Source organism: Rhinopithecus roxellana, unplaced genomic scaffold, assembly GCF_007565055.1.
Source record: "Rhinopithecus roxellana isolate Shanxi Qingling unplaced genomic scaffold, ASM756505v1 contig3672, whole genome shotgun sequence".
Classification (NCBI taxonomy): Eukaryota; Metazoa; Chordata; class Mammalia; order Primates; family Cercopithecidae; genus Rhinopithecus; species Rhinopithecus roxellana.
This window is the reverse complement of record NW_022142644.1, coordinates 5,246-25,000: the sequence shown is the minus strand read 5'-3', so window position 1 is coordinate 25,000 and position 19,755 is coordinate 5,246. Positions and strand designations below refer to the sequence as shown.

The following is a 19,755-nucleotide window of genomic DNA, read 5'->3' as shown; positions in this document are numbered from 1 at the left end:
TGGAAGACGCACAACTGGGCCACGAGTCATCCCATCTGCAAGGACTCGGCTGCTGGCACCTCCACCAAGCTACACAGTATATGTTAGAGAAGCAAGCACATGTTACCCAAAAATGCTCATGCTTGACCTAAAAGGTATCAACTAATTGTCCTTAAAACTCTTCTCATTGTCTTGCCCATGATGTATTTTAAAACTGGCAAATATATAAATGCCAACTTACATCTATTGCTCTGCAGCCTCTATTGGTGCTGGCCACAAGACAACCTTCTGTTGTTGCCATTGGAACCTGAAATTCTTTTCCATCCAAGCAAAGGGGTCCTGCTACTCCAACAGGGATGGGCATATATCCAATAACATTCTCACAACAAGCTCCCATCACCTACAAGGTAAAGTCAGGCACCAAATGAAAATCTATATAGTAAAATGCACAAAAACTCATCTCAACTTGTCATTAATAACTATCTTCAAACATAATCCTTTAGTATGTACGTATTCTTTTTTTTTTTTTTTTTGAGACGGAGTCTCGCTCTGTCGCCCAGGCTGGAGTGCAGTGGCCGGATCTCAGCTCACTGCAAGCTCCGCCTCCCGGGTTTACGCCATTCTCCTGCCTCAACCTCCCGAGTAGCTGGGACTACAGGCGCCCGCCACCTCGCCCAGCTAGTTTTTTGTATTTTTTAGTAGAGACGGGGTTTCATCGTGTTAGCCAGGATGGTCTCGATCTCCTGACCTCGTGATCCGCCCGTCTCGGCCTCCCAAAGTGCTGGGATTACAGGCTTGAGCCACCGCGCCCGGCCTGTATGTATTCTTTTTAAACAAAATTTTTAATTTACCTTTAAAAAGTGTTTAAAATACTAAAATCTTTGAGTAATGACTATAAAAACAGGAAAAATATTTTTAATTTCTATGACCTACATCATAAGCAGAATAAAAAATTAGGGTAAAATGATTTAAAAGGAAAATGTTTTATAAAACTATGTACATACATGAAACTAATCAAGAAAAGAAAAAAATTAAAAACATACAAAGCAAACTTCTCTTAATCAAGAAAACAACATACCAAGGAGTAATTATAATCCCTGTAAGGTAGGTACTGCAGAGAAGAAGGTTCTGAAAGCTTTTTGGAAAGTAACTGTCGGCGAATAGATACACCACGCTCATGAGTTTCCATCAGAGTTTCCAACTTGTAGGCTGGGATATGCTTAGCATTCACTAACTGGATGATCTCAGCATCACTAAGGAATTTTGCACCTTTCTAAAGAAATGGAGAAAAAAATGAAATTGGGGTTAGAGAGAGAGATGAAACAGAAGGCTTGAAGGACTGTATTTCATGTTATAAACCATTTAATATAAACAATGCTAAGTTAAAATAATGTAATTTTTAAATTAAATCACTGTAGTTTTTAAATAAAAGATACCTCCGGGGCCGGGCGCGGTGGCTCAAGCCTGTAATCCCAGCACTTTGGGAAGTCGAGACGGGCGGATCACGAGGTCAGGAGATCGAGACCATCCTGGCTAACACGGTGAAACCCCGTCTCTACTAAAAAATACAAAAAACTAGCCGGGCGAGGTGGCGGGCGCCTGTAGTCCCAGCTACTCGGGAGGCTGAGGCAGGAGAATGGCGTAAACCCGGGAGGCGGAGCTTGCAGTGAGCTGAGATCCGGCCACTGCACTCCAGCCTGGGCGACAGAGTAAGACTCCATATCAAAAAAAAAAAAAAAAAAAAAAAAAAAAAGATACCTCCGCAAAATAACAATTCATTTTAATACAAAAATGCCAAACAAAAATAACATAAATACCATATCATTAGATTTTACAATACAAAGACAGGCTTGCGCTAATACACCATAAAAAGAAAAATAAATGTGAATTTAGCAAGGTTTCAAGTGTGTGTCAGATGTAACCGCTATTGTTTAAACTCTAGTAAACTTTCTATTTTTAATATCCTGAACAGGCAAGATATGCACATGGTTTAAAAACTAAATATTAAAAGAGATATAACAAAAAGTCTTCATCCCATCTCTGTCTACCATCTGCCCAGTTCTTTGCTACCTACACATAAATAGGTACCACTGTTTTATTGTGTATCCATCCAGAGATTTTTATGCATGATTATAAATACACACACACACACACACACACACACACATATATATACACACACACACACACACACACACACACACACATATATATGGGTATAAATTCACACAAGTGTTGGGCCAAAGGGTATGAACATTTATAATCTTATAAATGTTTATACTTTTTACAAATTTATTAATTTGAATTAACACTGTCCAATTGCTTCTCACCACCAACGTAAGAAAAGACCTTTCCAGGTTGGGGCAGTGGCTCATGCCTGCTAATCCCAGCACCTTGGGAGGCCAAGACGGGCAGATCACCTGAGGTCCAGAGTTCGAGACCAGCCTGACAAACATGGAGAAACCCGTCTCTACTAAAAATAAAAAATTAGCCAGGCATGGTGGCGCATGCCTGTAACCCCATCTACTTGGGAGGCTGAGACAGGAGAATCAATTGAACCTGGGAGGCAGAGGTTGCGGTGAGCCAAGATCACGCCGTTGCACTCCAGCCTGGGCAACAACAGCAAAACTCCTTCTCAAAAGAAACAAACAACAACACAACAAAAAAAAAAACCAGAAAAGACTTCTCCCGACAACCTCAATAGAGTATGTTATTAAACTTTGGGATTATTGCCAATCTGATGAGTGAAAATATCTCAAGTATAATTTTAATTTGCATTTCTCTTAGGATGAAGTTAATCACCTTCTCACATTTTTAAGAGCCATATGTACTTTTTTCCTGACAATAGACTGATTATATTATCTGCTTTTAAAAAATGAGATAAAAATTTAGTCTCATCAATTTGCAGGAGCTCTTTATATATTACAGATTAGCCCTTTAGCCTTTAAATATAAATTGCCAATATTTTCTCTTAGTTTATTAGCTGTCTCTTGACTCTGCTTGTGGTGGTGATATACAAACATATGCATACACACATATATACACACACATTCACAATCACCACTCTCCACAAAACTGGCACCAGTAATTCACTTTTGTGACTACTACCTGTGGGTTTATTCAAGGATCTCTGCAAACACTAATATTAGTCTAATTTTTCAAAAGAATAGTAAGATAAACATTAGCTGGTTTATGTATTGTCAGTGCAAATTCATTCATTCTCTTAAAGTTTACTGAGCACCTATGAAATCCAAAGCCTTCTCAAGACATGGACTTAGCCTTCTAAGAGCCTGATTTCTAATAATGGAGATATTCATCTAAATATGATATAAGCAACAAAGTACAACTGCCATTAAAAATGCAGTCTCTATATAAAGGATGCTTCAGAAAAGAAAGGTTACTTCTGTTTGGCAGAATTGAGATAGATTTCATAGGTGCTAGCATTTGCCCTGAAGGTGTGAGCACCTGGAGATGGGGAGGCACGTCAGATGACAAAAACAATAGAAACCCAGAGTTGGGAACTGTGTTTAAAGAACAATGACTAAGTTCAGCTAAAAAGTATATGATTAAAGAATGTAGGCCGGGTGTGCAGTGGCTCATGCCTGTAATCCCAGCACTTTGGGAGGCCATGGCAGGCAGACCACTTGAGGCCAGGAGTTTGAGACCAGCCTGGCCAACATGGTGAAACCCCATGTCTGCTACAAATACAAAAACTAGCCAGACATGGTGGCACATGCCTGTAATCCCAGTTACTCGGGATCCCAGCTGATACACAAGAATCACTTGAACCTGGGAGGTGGAGGTTGCAGTGAGCCAAGATGGTGCCACTATACTCCAGCCTGGGTGACAGAGTGACACTCTGTCTCCCAAAATAATAATAATAATAAAATAAAATTTCATTTGTCAAGTATACCTCAATAAAACTGGTGAAAAATTACATTTTACCAATAAATGTATTAAAATATATTTAAAAGAAAGAATTAACCATATTAAGCAGACATGGATGGAACATGATTATATGCATGAAAGCATGAGTAGATTGATATGGTCATGTAGGTAGAAGACCCTGTTCAAATCTCAAAAACAAAAGCAAGCTTCCTCATGGGTATCAAGCTTACAAAATAAAACAAAAACTTTCTTCTATCTTTGAAACTTGTCTCTGTGTTAAACTCTTTCTAGGCCTCAACACACCTATGAGAATACAGCAGTCGCTCATCTCTATGATAAACAGTAATAAACTAGAAAGAGTTTTGACTCTGGAGTCAGAAAATCTTGGACCCTGCTATGAGCTTTACCATTTCCTAGATGTACTACTCGGGGAAATTAAACATACTGGAGCCTCAACGTTCTCATCTAAAAAACAGATAATTCTACCTACCTCTCAAGATTGTGGGAAATAAAGAAAGAAGATAGTATCTGTTAGTTATGTTACATGGTGCCCAGAACTTAGCTGTAGTGTTCAGCAGATACTAGATTTTTCTTCCTTGAAAAAGCTCCTTTGTAATGAAAAATGCCACGTTGGAGTTTATGTATCGTCCTCACCTCTGCATTCCCAAGTATCTGTAGACATTCTTCGTTAGGCCGAGGTTCCCCGGGAAGTTCAATTTCAGGTTCCTGTGTCACCAGTACTGATGAAGTATCAAGTAAGGAGGAGTTACCAACTACAAATGTAGCTTTGTTTGGGGTATCTGTTTCAGCCACCAAGGGTTTTATAACCTCAACTGTTCAAGAGATCAAAAGAAATCTCACAACACGGCACATAATTTTGAAAACAGACTACTTTTTGAAGAAGCAATGAAGGACTGAAAGTGAAGAGAATAACAAGTTACCTTTTCTTTCTCGGTTTACCCCTGTCTCTTCCTCTATTGAATCACATTTCTGGTTATTTCTGACCAGCACAGGTTCACGTCTACAACAGTTGTCTGGGACTTTCTTTTGTGTCACTACAGGAGATGTGATAGGGTTTTTTAACGAGAGTGTAGATTCTGTCTCTGCTTGTTCAAAGAAGATGTACTTGACAGCCAGAAGGAGAGCTAAACTTAGGGTAATAACTTGTTCAATATCCATGCTGATCATTCTAAATAAAATAAAGCAAATTAAAATATTATTCAGAAACGTAAAGGATACAATCTAAACTTGTATTAGCATAGAGTACTATGATTAATATATCACAAAGTAGATTTCAGTTAACTTACTTAGAGAGATAAAATTGCCAGAGGGAAACACTTGGTTCAATTCTCTTAGACACATTTTCATCCAGTCCTAAAGAAACCTTAGAAGTATCTGCTGTACTGTTTTGAGGAGAAGGATCAGCTATCCAGCGACTGTGAGCATGAACAAGAACCAAGCCTAGAGACTGAAATAAAATTTTAAAAATAATGTGTCCTCTGCATATCAACAGAACTTAAATGTCTTATCCCTAGCAAACAGACAACCAGCCATTATCTCTCATAGCTTCCTCTTACCATGAAAAAAAAAGCCCCAAGTTTGCTATGCAACTAAATAAAGTAGTGACCCCCCTGAACTACTGAAAACATCCCAAAGAACAGGCTTTCAAAGGGAGATAAGGTGGAGGAACTTAAAAAGTTTGTTTAGGAGAGAGGGGCTAATAAAGACCAGGAGCCTCAAAGAAATGAACACATTAAGAAAAAAAGGAAGAAGGGGGTGCAATATCATTGAATGGGCCAAAAATTGTAGAAAATAATAAATCTTAAAAAGAATGAGATTGGAAGTGAGGATACTAAAAGGAGAAGAAAACTATGTCATTACCATAATCATCTTGACCCTCTGAGTTACAGGGTTTGGCTTATTTTCTTCTTCTTCTAAAACTCGGGCAAAATGGCTGAGCTGCCAAATTGGACGACCCTCGCGGCTTTCCCGAGAAAGCTACAAATTAAGTCAGTGTGACATTAGAAGGTATTGATTCTGTTCAGGTAAACTGATGTAAGCAGAAATACTACTCTTCTACTAGTGCCATATGTAAGAACTGGTCTTACCTCTAATACCAAGGACACACAAGCTGGGAAGAAAGTCATGAACACGAAGTAGTTGGCAAGAACTGACATGCAGCCAAAGCAGCACATAATTTCAAGCTGACGAACCCCTGGTTAGAGAAAAATTAAAGATATAACTAGTTAAGTGTATGTATTTTTGATGCTGCATGTATCACAAGGATATATTTGCCTTCCTGCAGGTAGACAAATACATGAAAACATCAATACATTAAGCTCCTTGCCATTTACTGGAAATAGAATTAGCAACTCAGAGGTGATGCCAAGCCTTAGGGGACAGCAGGAATAAGTACAGAACTCTAAGTCCCTCAAGGGCAAAGCTCTTGCCTTCTCCCATGTCCCCAGTATCATAATGCCAGGCAGAATGGTAGTGTTTAATACACAACATAAACATATGTGTTTCCAATTCCTTTTTGTCAAGCAGTAGTGCCTTGTTATGAAATAAGGAGAGCGCAGGCTACTCTAATGGAGCAAAACCCCAGTTACACTATTGATCTAATCCCACTTGTTAGGAGAAAAGCAATTTGCCAATTAACCAAGGATTTTTTATATAAGTGGAATATCCTGCCAGTTATGCCAGTCCTGATATAAGATCAAAATAATTATTTTTTGTGTACCAACAAACTCTAATTTCAATATAACCTCTATGATGGCTACTGAAGTTCTTATAATTTTGGTTATTTCATTGATCTGTTTGGAAAATGATATAATACAAAATGGCAACTCAAGATTAAAAATTAACAAACATATTCCACTACAAAATGCTTAAGGTATCATTTGGTAATCTCAAATAGAAAACAACCAAATTATAGAGGCTGAAAGACCTTAGATTACCACCAAATCTTTCTCTCTCACTTTACAAATAAACTTGAGCATAATATAAAATATTTCTGATGTCAAACATAACAATGCTTTGAAACATAAATTTAAATTGTCCTATAAAAACTGCTCACAAAAACTCAAAGTTGTATTTTATTTCCTAAATTTTAAGATATCATTTGACTGACTAGAACAAGCATATATTGTATTTTTTTAAATTCCACAATTACCCTCAAATGTGGAAATTCAAGAGGCTACACAATCACAATAACAAAAGCATTATAAATCAAACTACATTTTAAATGGTAACTGAATATCTTTACAAACTTGAGGCCATCAAAACCATACTTGACCAATGCTTTCATGACTTGACTATCTACTATTTCTCTCTGCACAATATTCACTCATCTTGTTGCCATATGCTCTCCAGGCATTCTTCCTTACTGTGTCCCCAGATAAGTCTCTCTATACACAAAGAAACAGCACCAATCCACATGTATCCAAGAAGCTAAGACTTTCTACTTTTTGTACGGGCTTTTTCAAAGGGTTACTTCCAAGTTACTATGTGTTAAATCTGTCCTTTTCTACCCTAACCCAAATCTCTAATTACACCATTTCTGTATAGCTGTAAATGTCTCACTGCCTTCTCCAACCACAAATCTAATCACTTCCTTTGTCTACTTCTCTGACCATATCATGACAAAACTCATCGCCCAACTGCTTTTCACATCATTATTATTTCAATAAATAACCCCATGGTTTCATGGCCCAACTATTACTTCCTGGCAAATTCTCTCCTCACATATTCTTTTGCTTGAATAAAATCATACAAGTACATTTTCACCTTATCAACACTTTTTCTTGAGTGTAGTGGTGGTTACATGACTATGTCATTATCAAAACTCATAAAATTGTACTCCCAAAAGTAAATTTTAAGGTAAGTAAATTTTTAAAATTAAAAAATATTTTATCTGCTAAATAAAATCTTTGTTGAATAAAAGAAGAAATAACTAAATAATAATTTACTCTCAGAAAGTTAGAAGCAATATTACATTTTTAAAATACTATCCACTGAAAAGGCCTAAACTAACGACAATAATTTACACCCTTAAAAGTTAGATAATTTACTTCTGAAAGAATGAGGCATCTCATTGAGGGCTCTAAGGTACCAGGAAATACACAGTAGTTAACTAAGTATGGTCTTTATGAGAAAGCCATAAAATATAGTCCTAATGATTAGGAGACCTTCACACAGCATAATATATTTCTTCTGGCAAATTTCCATGCCAGGCTGTAATTTTTATTCTACATAATGAAGTCCTATGTTTGATATTAATATCTAATTCTCTACTATCCAAATTAAGAATGAAGAAACGTGTTGAAGCTAATGCTGGGTGCTTGTTGAGATGTACTGCTTACTATTGGATTAAATATTTCCAATCACCTTATTAGGTGAATCTTACTCAGATCTGTCCAATTCCTGACTCTTTTCTCCATACAGATAATTAAAACACAAAAAACCAAGTCACCACTTGAGTCTAAGTAATAGCAGGGCCTAGAAGGTGTCTTGCAGACCAACCTTGGAACGTAATGTTGGTTAAAAAACCAAACAAAAGAAAGCAAATGAACAAAAATATCACAAATATAATAAAAAATTTTAAGAGTAATTTAAAAGTCAGAATTTAACAATAAATAATACAAATCCAAGATGTTCTTTTTCCTCTTTAGTGACATACCTATTTTAAAATATGGCAAAAATTGCCTACAAACCTGACATGGTACCAACTCCAATCACAAGACATTCAACAAGAGCATCGAGGGTAAACGTTGGACCTAAAATTGCCATTCCACGAGCAATATTTTCCCTTACTTCATCCTAAAACAGATCAAACATATCAATGAGGGCAAGGGACAAAATAACTTTTCTAAATGTTAGAGCATCCTATGGCTCATATTAATATCAAATTACTATTCAAAGAGTAAAATATACAATATGATAAAACTAACAGGTATTCAAGATAGAAAGTATAATGGTAATATGACGGATTTAAAAATGAATTTTTTTTTTCTGTTTTGAAATGGAGTCTCACTTTGTTTCCCAGGCTGGAGTGCAACGTGCAATGGCTCGATCTTGGTTCACTGCAACCTCCGCCTCGTGGGTCCAAGCGATTCTCCTGCCTCAGCCTCCCGAGTAGCTGGGATTACAGGCACCCACCACCATGCCCAGCTCATTTTTGTATTTTTAGTAGAGACAGGGTTTCACCACATTGACCAGGCTGATCTCGAACTCCTGACCTCAGGTGATCTGCCTGCCTCAGCCTCCCGAAGTGCTGGGATTACAGGGGTGAGCCACTGCGCCCAGCCAAATTTTTAAAAAAGAACGTATAGTGCCCTGATTCCCTTTCCACTGAATAAGATATTTCTTAGGAATATTCCTTTGAGGTCGTGCATTAACTCTGTCATTTAAATCCCACATAATTAAATCCTACAACATTCTATATTTTTGCCTACCATGGCAGAAGCTTAGTTGCAAATTTTTTATGAGATCATATTAGTATTAATAAAACCAAACTCATTTCCTTGTTAACATGTTCAAATGATCATACACATTATCAATAAATAATCAGGGCAGAATTGCGTACTATTTTATACTCAAGATGCTCTGATATAATATTGTTAAAAAGGTTAGGTTCTTCAAAGTGACTAATGAACATTAAGAAGAAACTTAAAATAGGAAATAACGCCAGTGTTAATTTAAGGGATTTAAAAATAAGTCTGACCAGGCACGGTGGCTCACATCTGTAATCCCAGCACTTCGGGAGGCCGAGGTGGGTGGATCACTTGAGGTCAGGAATTAAAGACCAGCCCGGCCAACATGGCAAAACTCCGTCTCTACTAAAAACACAAAAATTAGCCGGGGATGGTGGTGCACACCTGTAATCCCAGCTACTCGGGTGGCTGAGGCAGAAGAATCCCTTGAAGCCAGGAGGAGAAGGTTGCAGTGAGCCAAGATCTCGCCACTGCACTCCAGCCTGGGCGACAGAGTGAGACTACATCTCAAATCAATCAATCAATCAACCAACCCTGGGGTTCTCGTCCATTAGATCCTGTTCTGCTCTCTGATGTGTTTCACTAGGAAAACACTCTTATTTACCCAAAAATTTTTACCATAATTTCTGAAAACTTTCAAAAAGAAAAATGGAGGCAATTCCAAATTCCAGTAGCTACAGAATCATAATTGAGTTGTTAGATAGAGGGGACTGTTCCTGGGGCACTTATGGAGACCCGTCTTGGGACTTGAGAATTAAACTTAAAACTCTGTGCAATTCTTAAATCTTGAACTATGAAGAAACTCTATTAATCCTTCCTATTAATGTAAACTGAAAAAAGGAATACTATTCACATTCCTATCTTATAAATAATACTTACCTGTGAGTTGGAACTGAGGGCAAACTTTGCTAATGCACTTGCTCTGGAAAGGTCAATCAGAAGGAGAAAAAAAGGCAAAGCTTCACTGGAAAAGAACAAAATCATCAGATAAATTTAATGAGAAAAAGTATGATTTAAAAAAAATTCTTCTTAGAACAAAAACTTTCCCCCTCTATATTGTATGATCCTGTAGTATGTGTACCTTTCTGCAGACAAAAAGGTATACCCTATATTTCTTCGGCATCCTCAAAGCTAAACATAACAGTTGCTCAAAATATTTGTTAAAAATATTTTTAATGTTAAAATTTAAGTATATTTACATTTAAACACCTTTTGATAATTTTGTATCAAAAGATCATCCTTGGTAAAAAGTACCTCCTTGGATTACCATTAGGGAAAAAAAGTGGAATATATAAAAATTTTCATTAATCACTACCTGTGGAAGGATAAACTAAACAAACTCTCTGGAAACTAAATTGGCAATGATAGCACTAAAAAGCTCTTAAAAAAAAAAAAAGTAAAACCACTGTCTTGGCCGGGCGCGGTGGCTCAAGCCTGAAATCCCAGCACTTTGGGAGGCCGAGACGGGAGCGGATCATGAGGTCAGGAGATCGAGACCATCCTGGCTAATACGGTGAAACCCCGTCTCTACTAAAAATACAAAAAACTAGGCGGGCGACGAGGCGGGCGCCTGTAGTCCCAGCTACTCGGGAGGCTGAGACAGGAGAATGGCGTGAACCCGGGAGGCGGAGCTTGCAGTGAGCTGAGAGCCGGCCACTGCACTCCAGCCTGGGCGGCAGAGCAAGACTCCGTCTCAAAAAAAAAAAAAAAAAAAAAAAAAAAACCACTGTCTCACTCCTAGGAATGTATCTGAAGAAAATGATTATGAATATGAACAAAAATGTAGTTACAAAAACATTCATCACAGAGTTGTTATTAATGAAAAAAATTAAATAACCTAACAGTCCAACATTAGATGATTAATAAACTACAAGATGTTTAGACAGAAGAGAAACATACAGCCGTTACAAACAATTTAGTTTAACATTAAGGACATGGAGGCCGGGCACAATGGCTCACGTCCATAATCCTAGCACTTTGGGAGGCCAAGGCAGACAGATCACTTGAGGTCAGGAGTTGGAGACCAGCCTGACCAACATGGCGAAAAACAGTCTCTACTAAAAATACAAAAATTAGATGGGCATGGTGGCAGGTGCCTGTAATCCCAGCTACTCAGGAGGCTGAGGCAGGAGAACTGCTTGAACCCAGGAGGTGGAGGTTGCAGTGAGCGAGGATCGTGCCATTACACTCCAGACTGGGTGACAAGAGCAAAACTCCGTCTCAAAAAAAAAGGGACAGGGAAAGATGTTGATAAACTATTATTATGCATAAAGAAATTATAAAACAATATATATGATGTCAGATATTTTCTTTAAGTATAAAAACAGTAGAAAAGGATATATGCCAAAATGTTACTAGTTATGAAAATTAGCTAATAGTAAAATTATACAAAAAAATTCCCCTTATTTTCTTAACTTTTGAAAATGTGCCTTTGCAGCATGGAGAAGAAAAGTTTTTAAAAATGTATGTTGACAGAAAGTATATTTAGGTTTTAAATACTTACTTCAAGCCTGTCAATTCTTTGTCTAAGAAGTGAATGACAACTGTACTGAATACAAAGCTTGAGAAAATTGTGAAGAGGCCAGCAATACCTAAAATGACAAAAATTCAATACTGAAAAACCTTTATCCTTTACTACACAAATAATAACAGTCTCAAACAGTATTCTGAGATAATACTAGTTTTCTCCAAATTATTAAGGTCTCAAATTTCAGAATGTCTAATTGCCAATAATAAGGAAACTATTAAATGCATGCAGCACACTTTCAGCAACACACATATTTCCAAATACATGATTTGAATGAACAGGTTTATTTCTACAGCACATCAAAAATTTAATGACACCAGAAGTTAAACATGTAAAACTATTACCCAAAATATATTTTGATCCAAGTTGACGTAAATTCTGGAACTGGAAGTAAATATACAGGATTGCTATGCATCGTGTTATTGTCAGAATTATAATGTCACTGCTCAAAACATCCTAATAGGAGAGAAAGAAAGGAAATTCCAATAGCTCTGACTTTTAAAATAAGAAATCAAAACTAATAATTTTATTTTGCATGTGCAATTCATTTATATATTGTCATGAGAACATAAATGTAAGCACACTATAAGTCCAATAAAAATATCAAACATGCATACCAAAAATTAATCCAAACTTTTAATCAAACCACTGTGGTAAGCCAATACATCACTGCAATTTTTTTTTTGAGACAGGGTTACATGCTGTTACCAGGCTGGAGTACAGTGCTGCAATCACAGCTCACTGCAGCCTCAACCTCCCAGGTTCAAGGGATCCTCCTGCCATGGCCTCCAAAGTAGCAGGACTACAGGTGCATGCTACTACATCCAGATAATTTTTTAAGTTTTTTGTTTTTGTTTTTGAGATGGAGTCTTGCTCTGTTGCCCAGGCTGGAGTGCAGTGGTGCGATCTTGGCTTACTGCAAGCTCCGCCTCCCTGGTTCACGCCATTCTCCTGCCTCAGCCTCTTGAGTAGCTGGGATTACAGGCGCCCGCCACCATGTACGGCTAACTTTTTGTATTTTTTAGTAGCGACATGGGTTTCACCGTGTTAGCCAGGATGGTCTTGATCTCCTGACCTCGTGATCCACCTGCCTTGGCCTCCCAAAGTGCTGGGATTACAGGTGTGAGCCACCGCGCCCAGCCTTTAATTTTTTTAAGACCTGGGTCTTACTATGTTGCCCGGGTTGCCCAGGCTGGTCTTGAACTCCTGGGCCTCAAACAATTCTCCTGCTTTGGCCGCCAAAGTGTTGGGATTACAGGCATGAGTCACTACACCTGGCCCACACTCATTTTTGACTATTAGTTACTTATAAAAGATGTATTTCTCAAATAAAGTCAATTACACTCATTTGTGAAGAGAAAGCAAATATTGTATTTCCAGTGCATTCCATATAAACAGAAATTTGAGTAAGTCCTACATACTAAAGATTTCTACTCGGCCGAGCGCAGTGGCTCACGCCTGTAATCCCAGCACTTTGGGAGGCCAAGGCGGGTGGATCATGAGGTCAGGAGATCGAGACCATCCTGGCTAACACAGTGAAACCTCGTCTCTATTAAAATACAAAAAATTAGCCGGGTGTGGTGGCAGGCGCTGTAATCCCAGCTACTCGGGAGGCTGAGGCAGGAGAATGGCGTGAACCCAGAGGCGGAGCTTGCAGTGAGCCCAGATCGTGCCACTGAACTCCAGCCTGGGCGACAGAGGGAGACACCCTCTCAAAAAAAAAAAAAAAAAAAAAAGGTTTTACTCATAACTTTTAAAAATTATGTGGTCCCATATAGGGCTTAAGGGCTCTTTAGAAATTGAAAATGTAATTTACTTTAGTCAATATCAAATTAACTTCACTAACTCTTCAAACTTGGACATTCATAATTCCAACCACAGATCTTACTGTTACCAGTAAACATGTTCATGGACATCATGCAGATGGTCAGTGTCACTGTCCCCACTATGACTTCCCAGGGATGGGAGGCCACAAAGAGGCCATGCATTCGAAAAGTCTTGACAACATTGTAAGATACAGAATCCGTGGATCCTGGAAGGATATCAAGTGTGAACACTTAGTATACAGCTCATTGTATTTTAGGAAAAGATTTTAAGGAAAAGTGTGCTATACAGCTCACTGTAGTTTTAGGAAAAGATTTTAAGGAAAAGTATGCTATAAACCCTGCTTTGTATGCACAGTGTCCTATACATATGACTATTTGATACTATTCTTTATAATTCTGGAAAATAATTATAAAATTAAGAGAACTATGTTATTACTTCTTCACTCAAACAATAAATCCTTTACTACTCACTGGCAACCAACTTTAAAGCAGCCATTTCTTAAAATTTGTATGAATTCAAACATTTAAGATCAAACCAGGTAAGTAGCTCAACCTTATTACCTGAGCCTTGCAAGTAGAAGAGCAATCAAGCAGAAAACACAAGTGAGAAACAGCTATTCACATTTTCTAATTACCTAGATATGAAATGCATGTTAAGTATCTTCTTGATCATCTACATTCTGATTACACAAAAGGTAAACACCAAAGAATCTACTTGTTGAGTGTCCTGCTATAAATCATGTTAGTTTATAAGATCCTCAAGGGCAGGGACCTCTTGTACTTTTTCATTCCATAAAACATGGCAGAATGTCACTAGCAAAAGGATGTTTAATAAAACCTTCCTAACATTGCTGTCAACAGAAAAAAAGTCTTTTCTGATAGATGTTTCTACATTAATAAAACAGGGTAAGAATTTTGCTGTGGTGGCTGCTTTCTTCTAGCAGAATCATCAACAATAGTGCTAGAAGACCAGTAGTAGAAAGCATTAGACGTGAAAAGCTCCCAACTTTCACAACTAATGAAAAGCTAGAACAGTAGAAGAGGATGACTGGCTGAAGTATCTGTATATAGCATTCAAAAAAATTCCCAATAGAACATATACAAGATTTTCATCTAGTGACTACCATGACTAAATTTCCTGTTTGCTAAATAGTAATTCTGATATTCTGATTTTGAAAAAAATCTTGTATTACCATTGGTCTCCACAAATAAACCTGCAAGTCTTACTTCTTTCACTAAAATTAATGCCTGTGATAAAGCATATTAGTAACCTGCAAAAATCAACAAAAAGACTTAAAAGTAAGCTCATTAACTGCCACTCTAGCAAGAATTCAAATGAATCTCACATTTAGTAATAACTAAGAAAGTGATTCATCTGTTGAAGACAGACTATAAAAAGGCAATCAAGTAAGTGAAACAAAGCACTTATCTATTTATAAAGGGTTAGGGGAAAGACAGAAAAAAAGAAGAGTAGCTTTAAGGAACCAAAGCAAATATCAAGTGTCATCTCTCACTGCATCACTCCATGTTCTCTACATTTCAGACATACTACACCACTAGCTGAATAGTTTCAAACCGTTGATCCACAACAACTGGATCAATTAGATCATGACATCAATTTCATCAATAAGAACAAACATTTTTTTTTTTTTTTTTTTGAGACGGAGTCCCGCTCTGTCCACCAGGCTGGAGTGCAGTGGCGCGATCTCGGCTCACTGCAAGCTCCGCCTCCTGGGTTCAAGCCATTCTCCTGCCTCAGCCTCCCGGGTAGCTGGGACTACAGGCGCCTGCCACCGCGCCCGGCTAATCTTTTGTATTTTTAGTAGAGACGGGGTTTCACCGTGGTCTCGATCTCCTGATCTTGTGATCCGCCCGCCTCGGCCTCCCAAAGTGCTGGGATTACAGGCGTGAGCCACCGCGCCCAGCCAGAACAAACATTTTTAAATAAAATTAAATAGAAAACAATATTATAAAAAATAGCTGTTGGGTAAGCCAGGTAGTATGGGTAGGTATTATTTCTTAAAACTAGGTTTCAAGAAACTATACATACGTAAGTGTGTGTCTGGCTTTTAAATTAACATGTATTTCCTACTGTGGGTCACAGTTTTAAAAAGCTGTAGGTACCTAAAGGAATATAAATGTGGCGTGTACCTGCCTGTGTTTACTCATGCTTTTTCAACCTTCCACCCTGAGTCTGATTCATCAATTTACCCTCAGCACCTTGCACTCACACATAGCATTGCTCAACAAATGCTGGCTTAAATTCTTAAACTATAGTAGCATGTGTTTTATGACACATCTTGAAACAGACCTAAAGATGACTTTTTTTAAAGGCACCTAGATATGGATGTAACCCATGCCCTCTAGTTTAAGGCTAAATGTAGAGCATTCAGGGAACATATTAATGGGGTATGGGAAGGAGAAACATTTTACATACAGGTTGAGTATCCCTTATTCAAAATGCTTGGGACGAGAAGCGTTTCAGATTTGGGATGTTTTCGAATTTTGTAATATCTGCATTACATTTACTAGCTTAGCACCCCTAATCCAAAATCCAAAATCCAAATTCCAAAGGCTGCAATGAGCATTTCCTTTGAATGTCAGGTTGGTGCTCAAGAAATTTCAGATTTTGGAGCATTTCAGATTTCAGATCTTCAGATTAGAGACAGTCAACTTGGAACTATCCTGGAAAATGTACAACAGCAACAAAATACTTTCTATTAAATTAGCAGGTACTTGGACTTAAAATATTGGAAATCTTTAATCAAATCTTAGATAAGAACCCTACTTAATTATAACCAAAAGACTCACTAAAAGTAAAAGGCTAGATTTTCATGATGGTATTCTATCACACAATTTCTTTCTTACATTTAAAACACAACTCTACCAATTGTTCTACAGGATCAACTAGCATCGAAGTTCCAGAAAGTAAATTAACTATGTGTTTCAAAATTAGGTCAAAATTATTTCTAACCCTCTTTCCCTGCAAAAAAACACTTCAGCTCAGATTTTTCCTCATTATGTCAATCAGATTCATTATTATTAAAAAGTTAATTCATTTGAATTAAAATCTTAGCTGCAACCCTGTAGGAACACTAACTTGTGAACAAATTGGTTTAACATCATAAACCCATAATTATACATTAGACACATTATGTATTCCCTCAAAAGATTTTATGGTGGCATTGTAATTCTGGGACTTTTTTCCTAGGTGTAAAGTCATCTTTGCATATTCAAGGAAAAAAATTACACATGACCCTGTCAGCCATCCCTAAACACAGAAAACCCCACCTATTGGAAACAAACTGAGCAATCTTATAAGGGTGTGTCAAAAGCAACCATAATTATAAACAATCTCATTTCTCATGAACATCCTCCCCATTGCCCTGTGATTATGCAAAGCATTTACATGCCATAGAATCCAATCTTCCACCTTCATCAGCAGTTGCAAATGGAACAAGCAGGCTACAGGATAGCTCCTGCAAATTGAGTTGACAGTATTTATGCAACACTGCAATAAAAATTAATTTCACTTAAATAAACAAAACAAATAGGCAAGGTATGCCTTACTTATTCAGACTAAAAAGTATGCTGCAAACGTTTTACAGATTCTTTAAAAGAATGGATAATGCTTAAATGTCAATCCAATCTGCTACAGAAACCACCTACCACGACCAACTGCAGAAAAGGATGTTTCGGCATCCTACTTCCTCCTACTCAGCACTCCGCCTGCATTGACATTCCAGTATTTGATTATATACTATCTTATAGTGTTCTCAAATTAATTAAATGTGTACATTTTGTCTCTTTGAAGGCAAGAACTGCGTCTTATATGGCAGTCATTTTCAATCCCAACAGGATCTAGCATTCTGCTGTTCAAGCTGGTATTCCAGAAAGAAAGAAAAAAAAAAAAAAATCTTGCACTGGCAATCGGGAAACCTGGATTCTATACCCAATTAGCTCACATTCTATTACATGCTGTTTTTAAGTCATATCTCTTCTCTTCATTCACTTACGAAGCTAGAGCTCCAAAGTTCTCTGACAAAGGTAAGTATTAAATGGAATCATACGAAACTGCTATTTTTGTAGGTTAGCTGAATTTTAAATACTGGCAATTTCACATGGGTCAACCTAAGTAGACCACGTGATTCCATAATGTGGCTATCTATGGTCTAGAAACTAGACCATAAAGGAATAATACAAGAGTGTGTGGATGCTAGGCATACTCACAGACTTATCTTGAAATGTTTATCCCAAACACCTGACAATTTTCATGTTAATGCTGTAACCTATGTGCAATTTTGTTTAACCTTCATGTTACTAATTCCCATTTGTCTTGACCACCAAGTTTATCATAAGTTCTGGAAGAACACCACAACAAAGCAGGCCTGCAAAATCCAGTCTATGCCCAAAGTACTGTCCAGGCCTTTGCTAGATTATCTCTAAATTGCAAAATGCCTTTCATTGCATGGAGACGAAAATAAATTCATAAGTAAACAAAAGTACATTCTCTACCTTGTGGGACGCCGAAATCATGCACATTTAGTATAGCCCAGAAATAAATGTTTCCTACGACTCTGCAGGACATGTCTAAGAAGGCATATCCTCAAATCCTGAAATATTTCAAACGACTACTTAAGAATGGAGTACATCGACCTCCTCCTACTGCAGAAATTAACTCTTCTATATTTCTTTCTACAGGTACATTTTCCTAAAAACAACATCAGCACCAAAGAGACTACGCCCCTTATCAAAAAAAAAAAAAAAGAAGAATCTTTTGAGTCCTTGTGCGAATCCCCACGTTGGGTTCCGCATCCTCTCAAGCCGTTCTCCTGTAAATAACCGGACACATCTACACCAATCCACGGTTCTTTATGGCTCTAAGTTAGTCAGCAGCATTTACAGAGATCTTTCCCGTCACGTAAAAGAAAGGCGCGAACGAACAGCAGCTCCTGGGCGTGAATGCCCGGATCCAGCAGCCGCGCTTCTCCCGTCTGCCCTGCGAGCTGACAACCCAGAAGCCCCCACAGACCCCTAGTATTTCTCGAATCCAGGGGTCTCCGAGGTCACCCTGCCTGACACACCCTTTCCGCCCCGATTATCGCGACCATGCAGCCAGCACTGCTTACTCTGAACAGGCCGATGAACGCGGCTACGCCCCGCGGGTCCACAGATGATGACCGCAGTCACCAAGAGGCCAGACCGCCGCCCGCCTCTCAAGCCCAAGTTCGGGACCCTGGGTTCCTCCGACACTGGTGCCGGTCGCCGCTCGGCCTGCCGGCCTCAAGGAAGGACATTCCTTGCAGTCCCCGCGGGTCCGGGCCGCCACACCACAAAGTGCAACCGCAGCACCCTCCAGGTCCGCAGGAGCTGCCGGCAGCCACTTCCCAGGGCCGAGGGAAGCTCCAGAATTGCCACAAAATAGCCCAAACCCCACTCCCACTCATCTCGCCCAGCTCCCCGCCGCCCCGGCCCCGCTTCTTGGCCACCACCCGCCTCACCTCCAGATCTCACCTAGAGGCCACCGAAACCCCGGCACCGGTGCTCCGCCCGTCTCCAGTCAACGGAGACACGGAGCGGAAGGAACCCTAGCCTTACGCACGCGTGGAGCCGGACGAGCCTTCGACCAATAAAAGAGGATCGTTCGATTGTCTAGCCAATCGCCTGGGGGCTGCTCGGCCTGACGGCGCTACGTCACGAACGGTCGCCTAAACAACCGCCCACAGCTCTCTGCAGGGCCAAGAACAGGCACCGCACCATCTCTCACCACGGCTCGGCCAACCAATAGCCGTTCGAGTCCCAGCAGTAGGGGCCTGCCTATTGGCCCTAGAGCCGTGGGGGCGCAAGCATGGCAGCTGCCTAGGCGAAGGCGATAGGGGACCTGGCGGGTGGAGTGTCCCACAGCCCCAGGGCCTGACCCGTGGTCATCCTGACTGTGAGAGTACAGTGGGAGGCAGTTATAGGAAGCAGAATTGGAGCGTGAGGGAAAACGCAGGGTCAGGTCGATGACTGAAAGCTCAGTTACTAGCGCGGGAGAGATGGA

General features: G+C 39.1%; 1 protein-coding gene across 1 annotated transcript in view; it reads right to left on the bottom strand.

Annotated features, from left to right (window-relative positions):
* Positions 1-18,300, bottom strand: part of LOC115895907 (3-hydroxy-3-methylglutaryl-coenzyme A reductase-like) — a 19,648-nt gene extending 1,348 nt beyond the window's left edge. The window contains exons 1-14 of the mRNA XM_030926453.1: positions 18,228-18,300; positions 13,824-13,918; positions 12,231-12,342; positions 11,863-11,950; positions 10,239-10,323; positions 8,580-8,685; positions 5,976-6,082; positions 5,749-5,865; positions 5,175-5,335; positions 4,809-5,056; positions 4,522-4,700; positions 1,058-1,252; positions 221-379; positions 1-69 (exon numbers count right to left, since the gene is read on the bottom strand). The exon at positions 1-69 is cut by the window's left edge and continues 89 nt beyond it. Coding sequence (XP_030782313.1) covers positions 1-69; positions 221-379; positions 1,058-1,252; positions 4,522-4,700; positions 4,809-5,056; positions 5,175-5,335; positions 5,749-5,865; positions 5,976-6,082; positions 8,580-8,685; positions 10,239-10,323; positions 11,863-11,950; positions 12,231-12,342; positions 13,824-13,918; positions 18,228-18,300 — 1,794 coding nt within the window. The remainder of the gene's footprint in view (positions 70-220; positions 380-1,057; positions 1,253-4,521; positions 4,701-4,808; positions 5,057-5,174; positions 5,336-5,748; positions 5,866-5,975; positions 6,083-8,579; positions 8,686-10,238; positions 10,324-11,862; positions 11,951-12,230; positions 12,343-13,823; positions 13,919-18,227) is intronic.
* Positions 18,301-19,755: the final 1,455 nt, after the last annotated feature.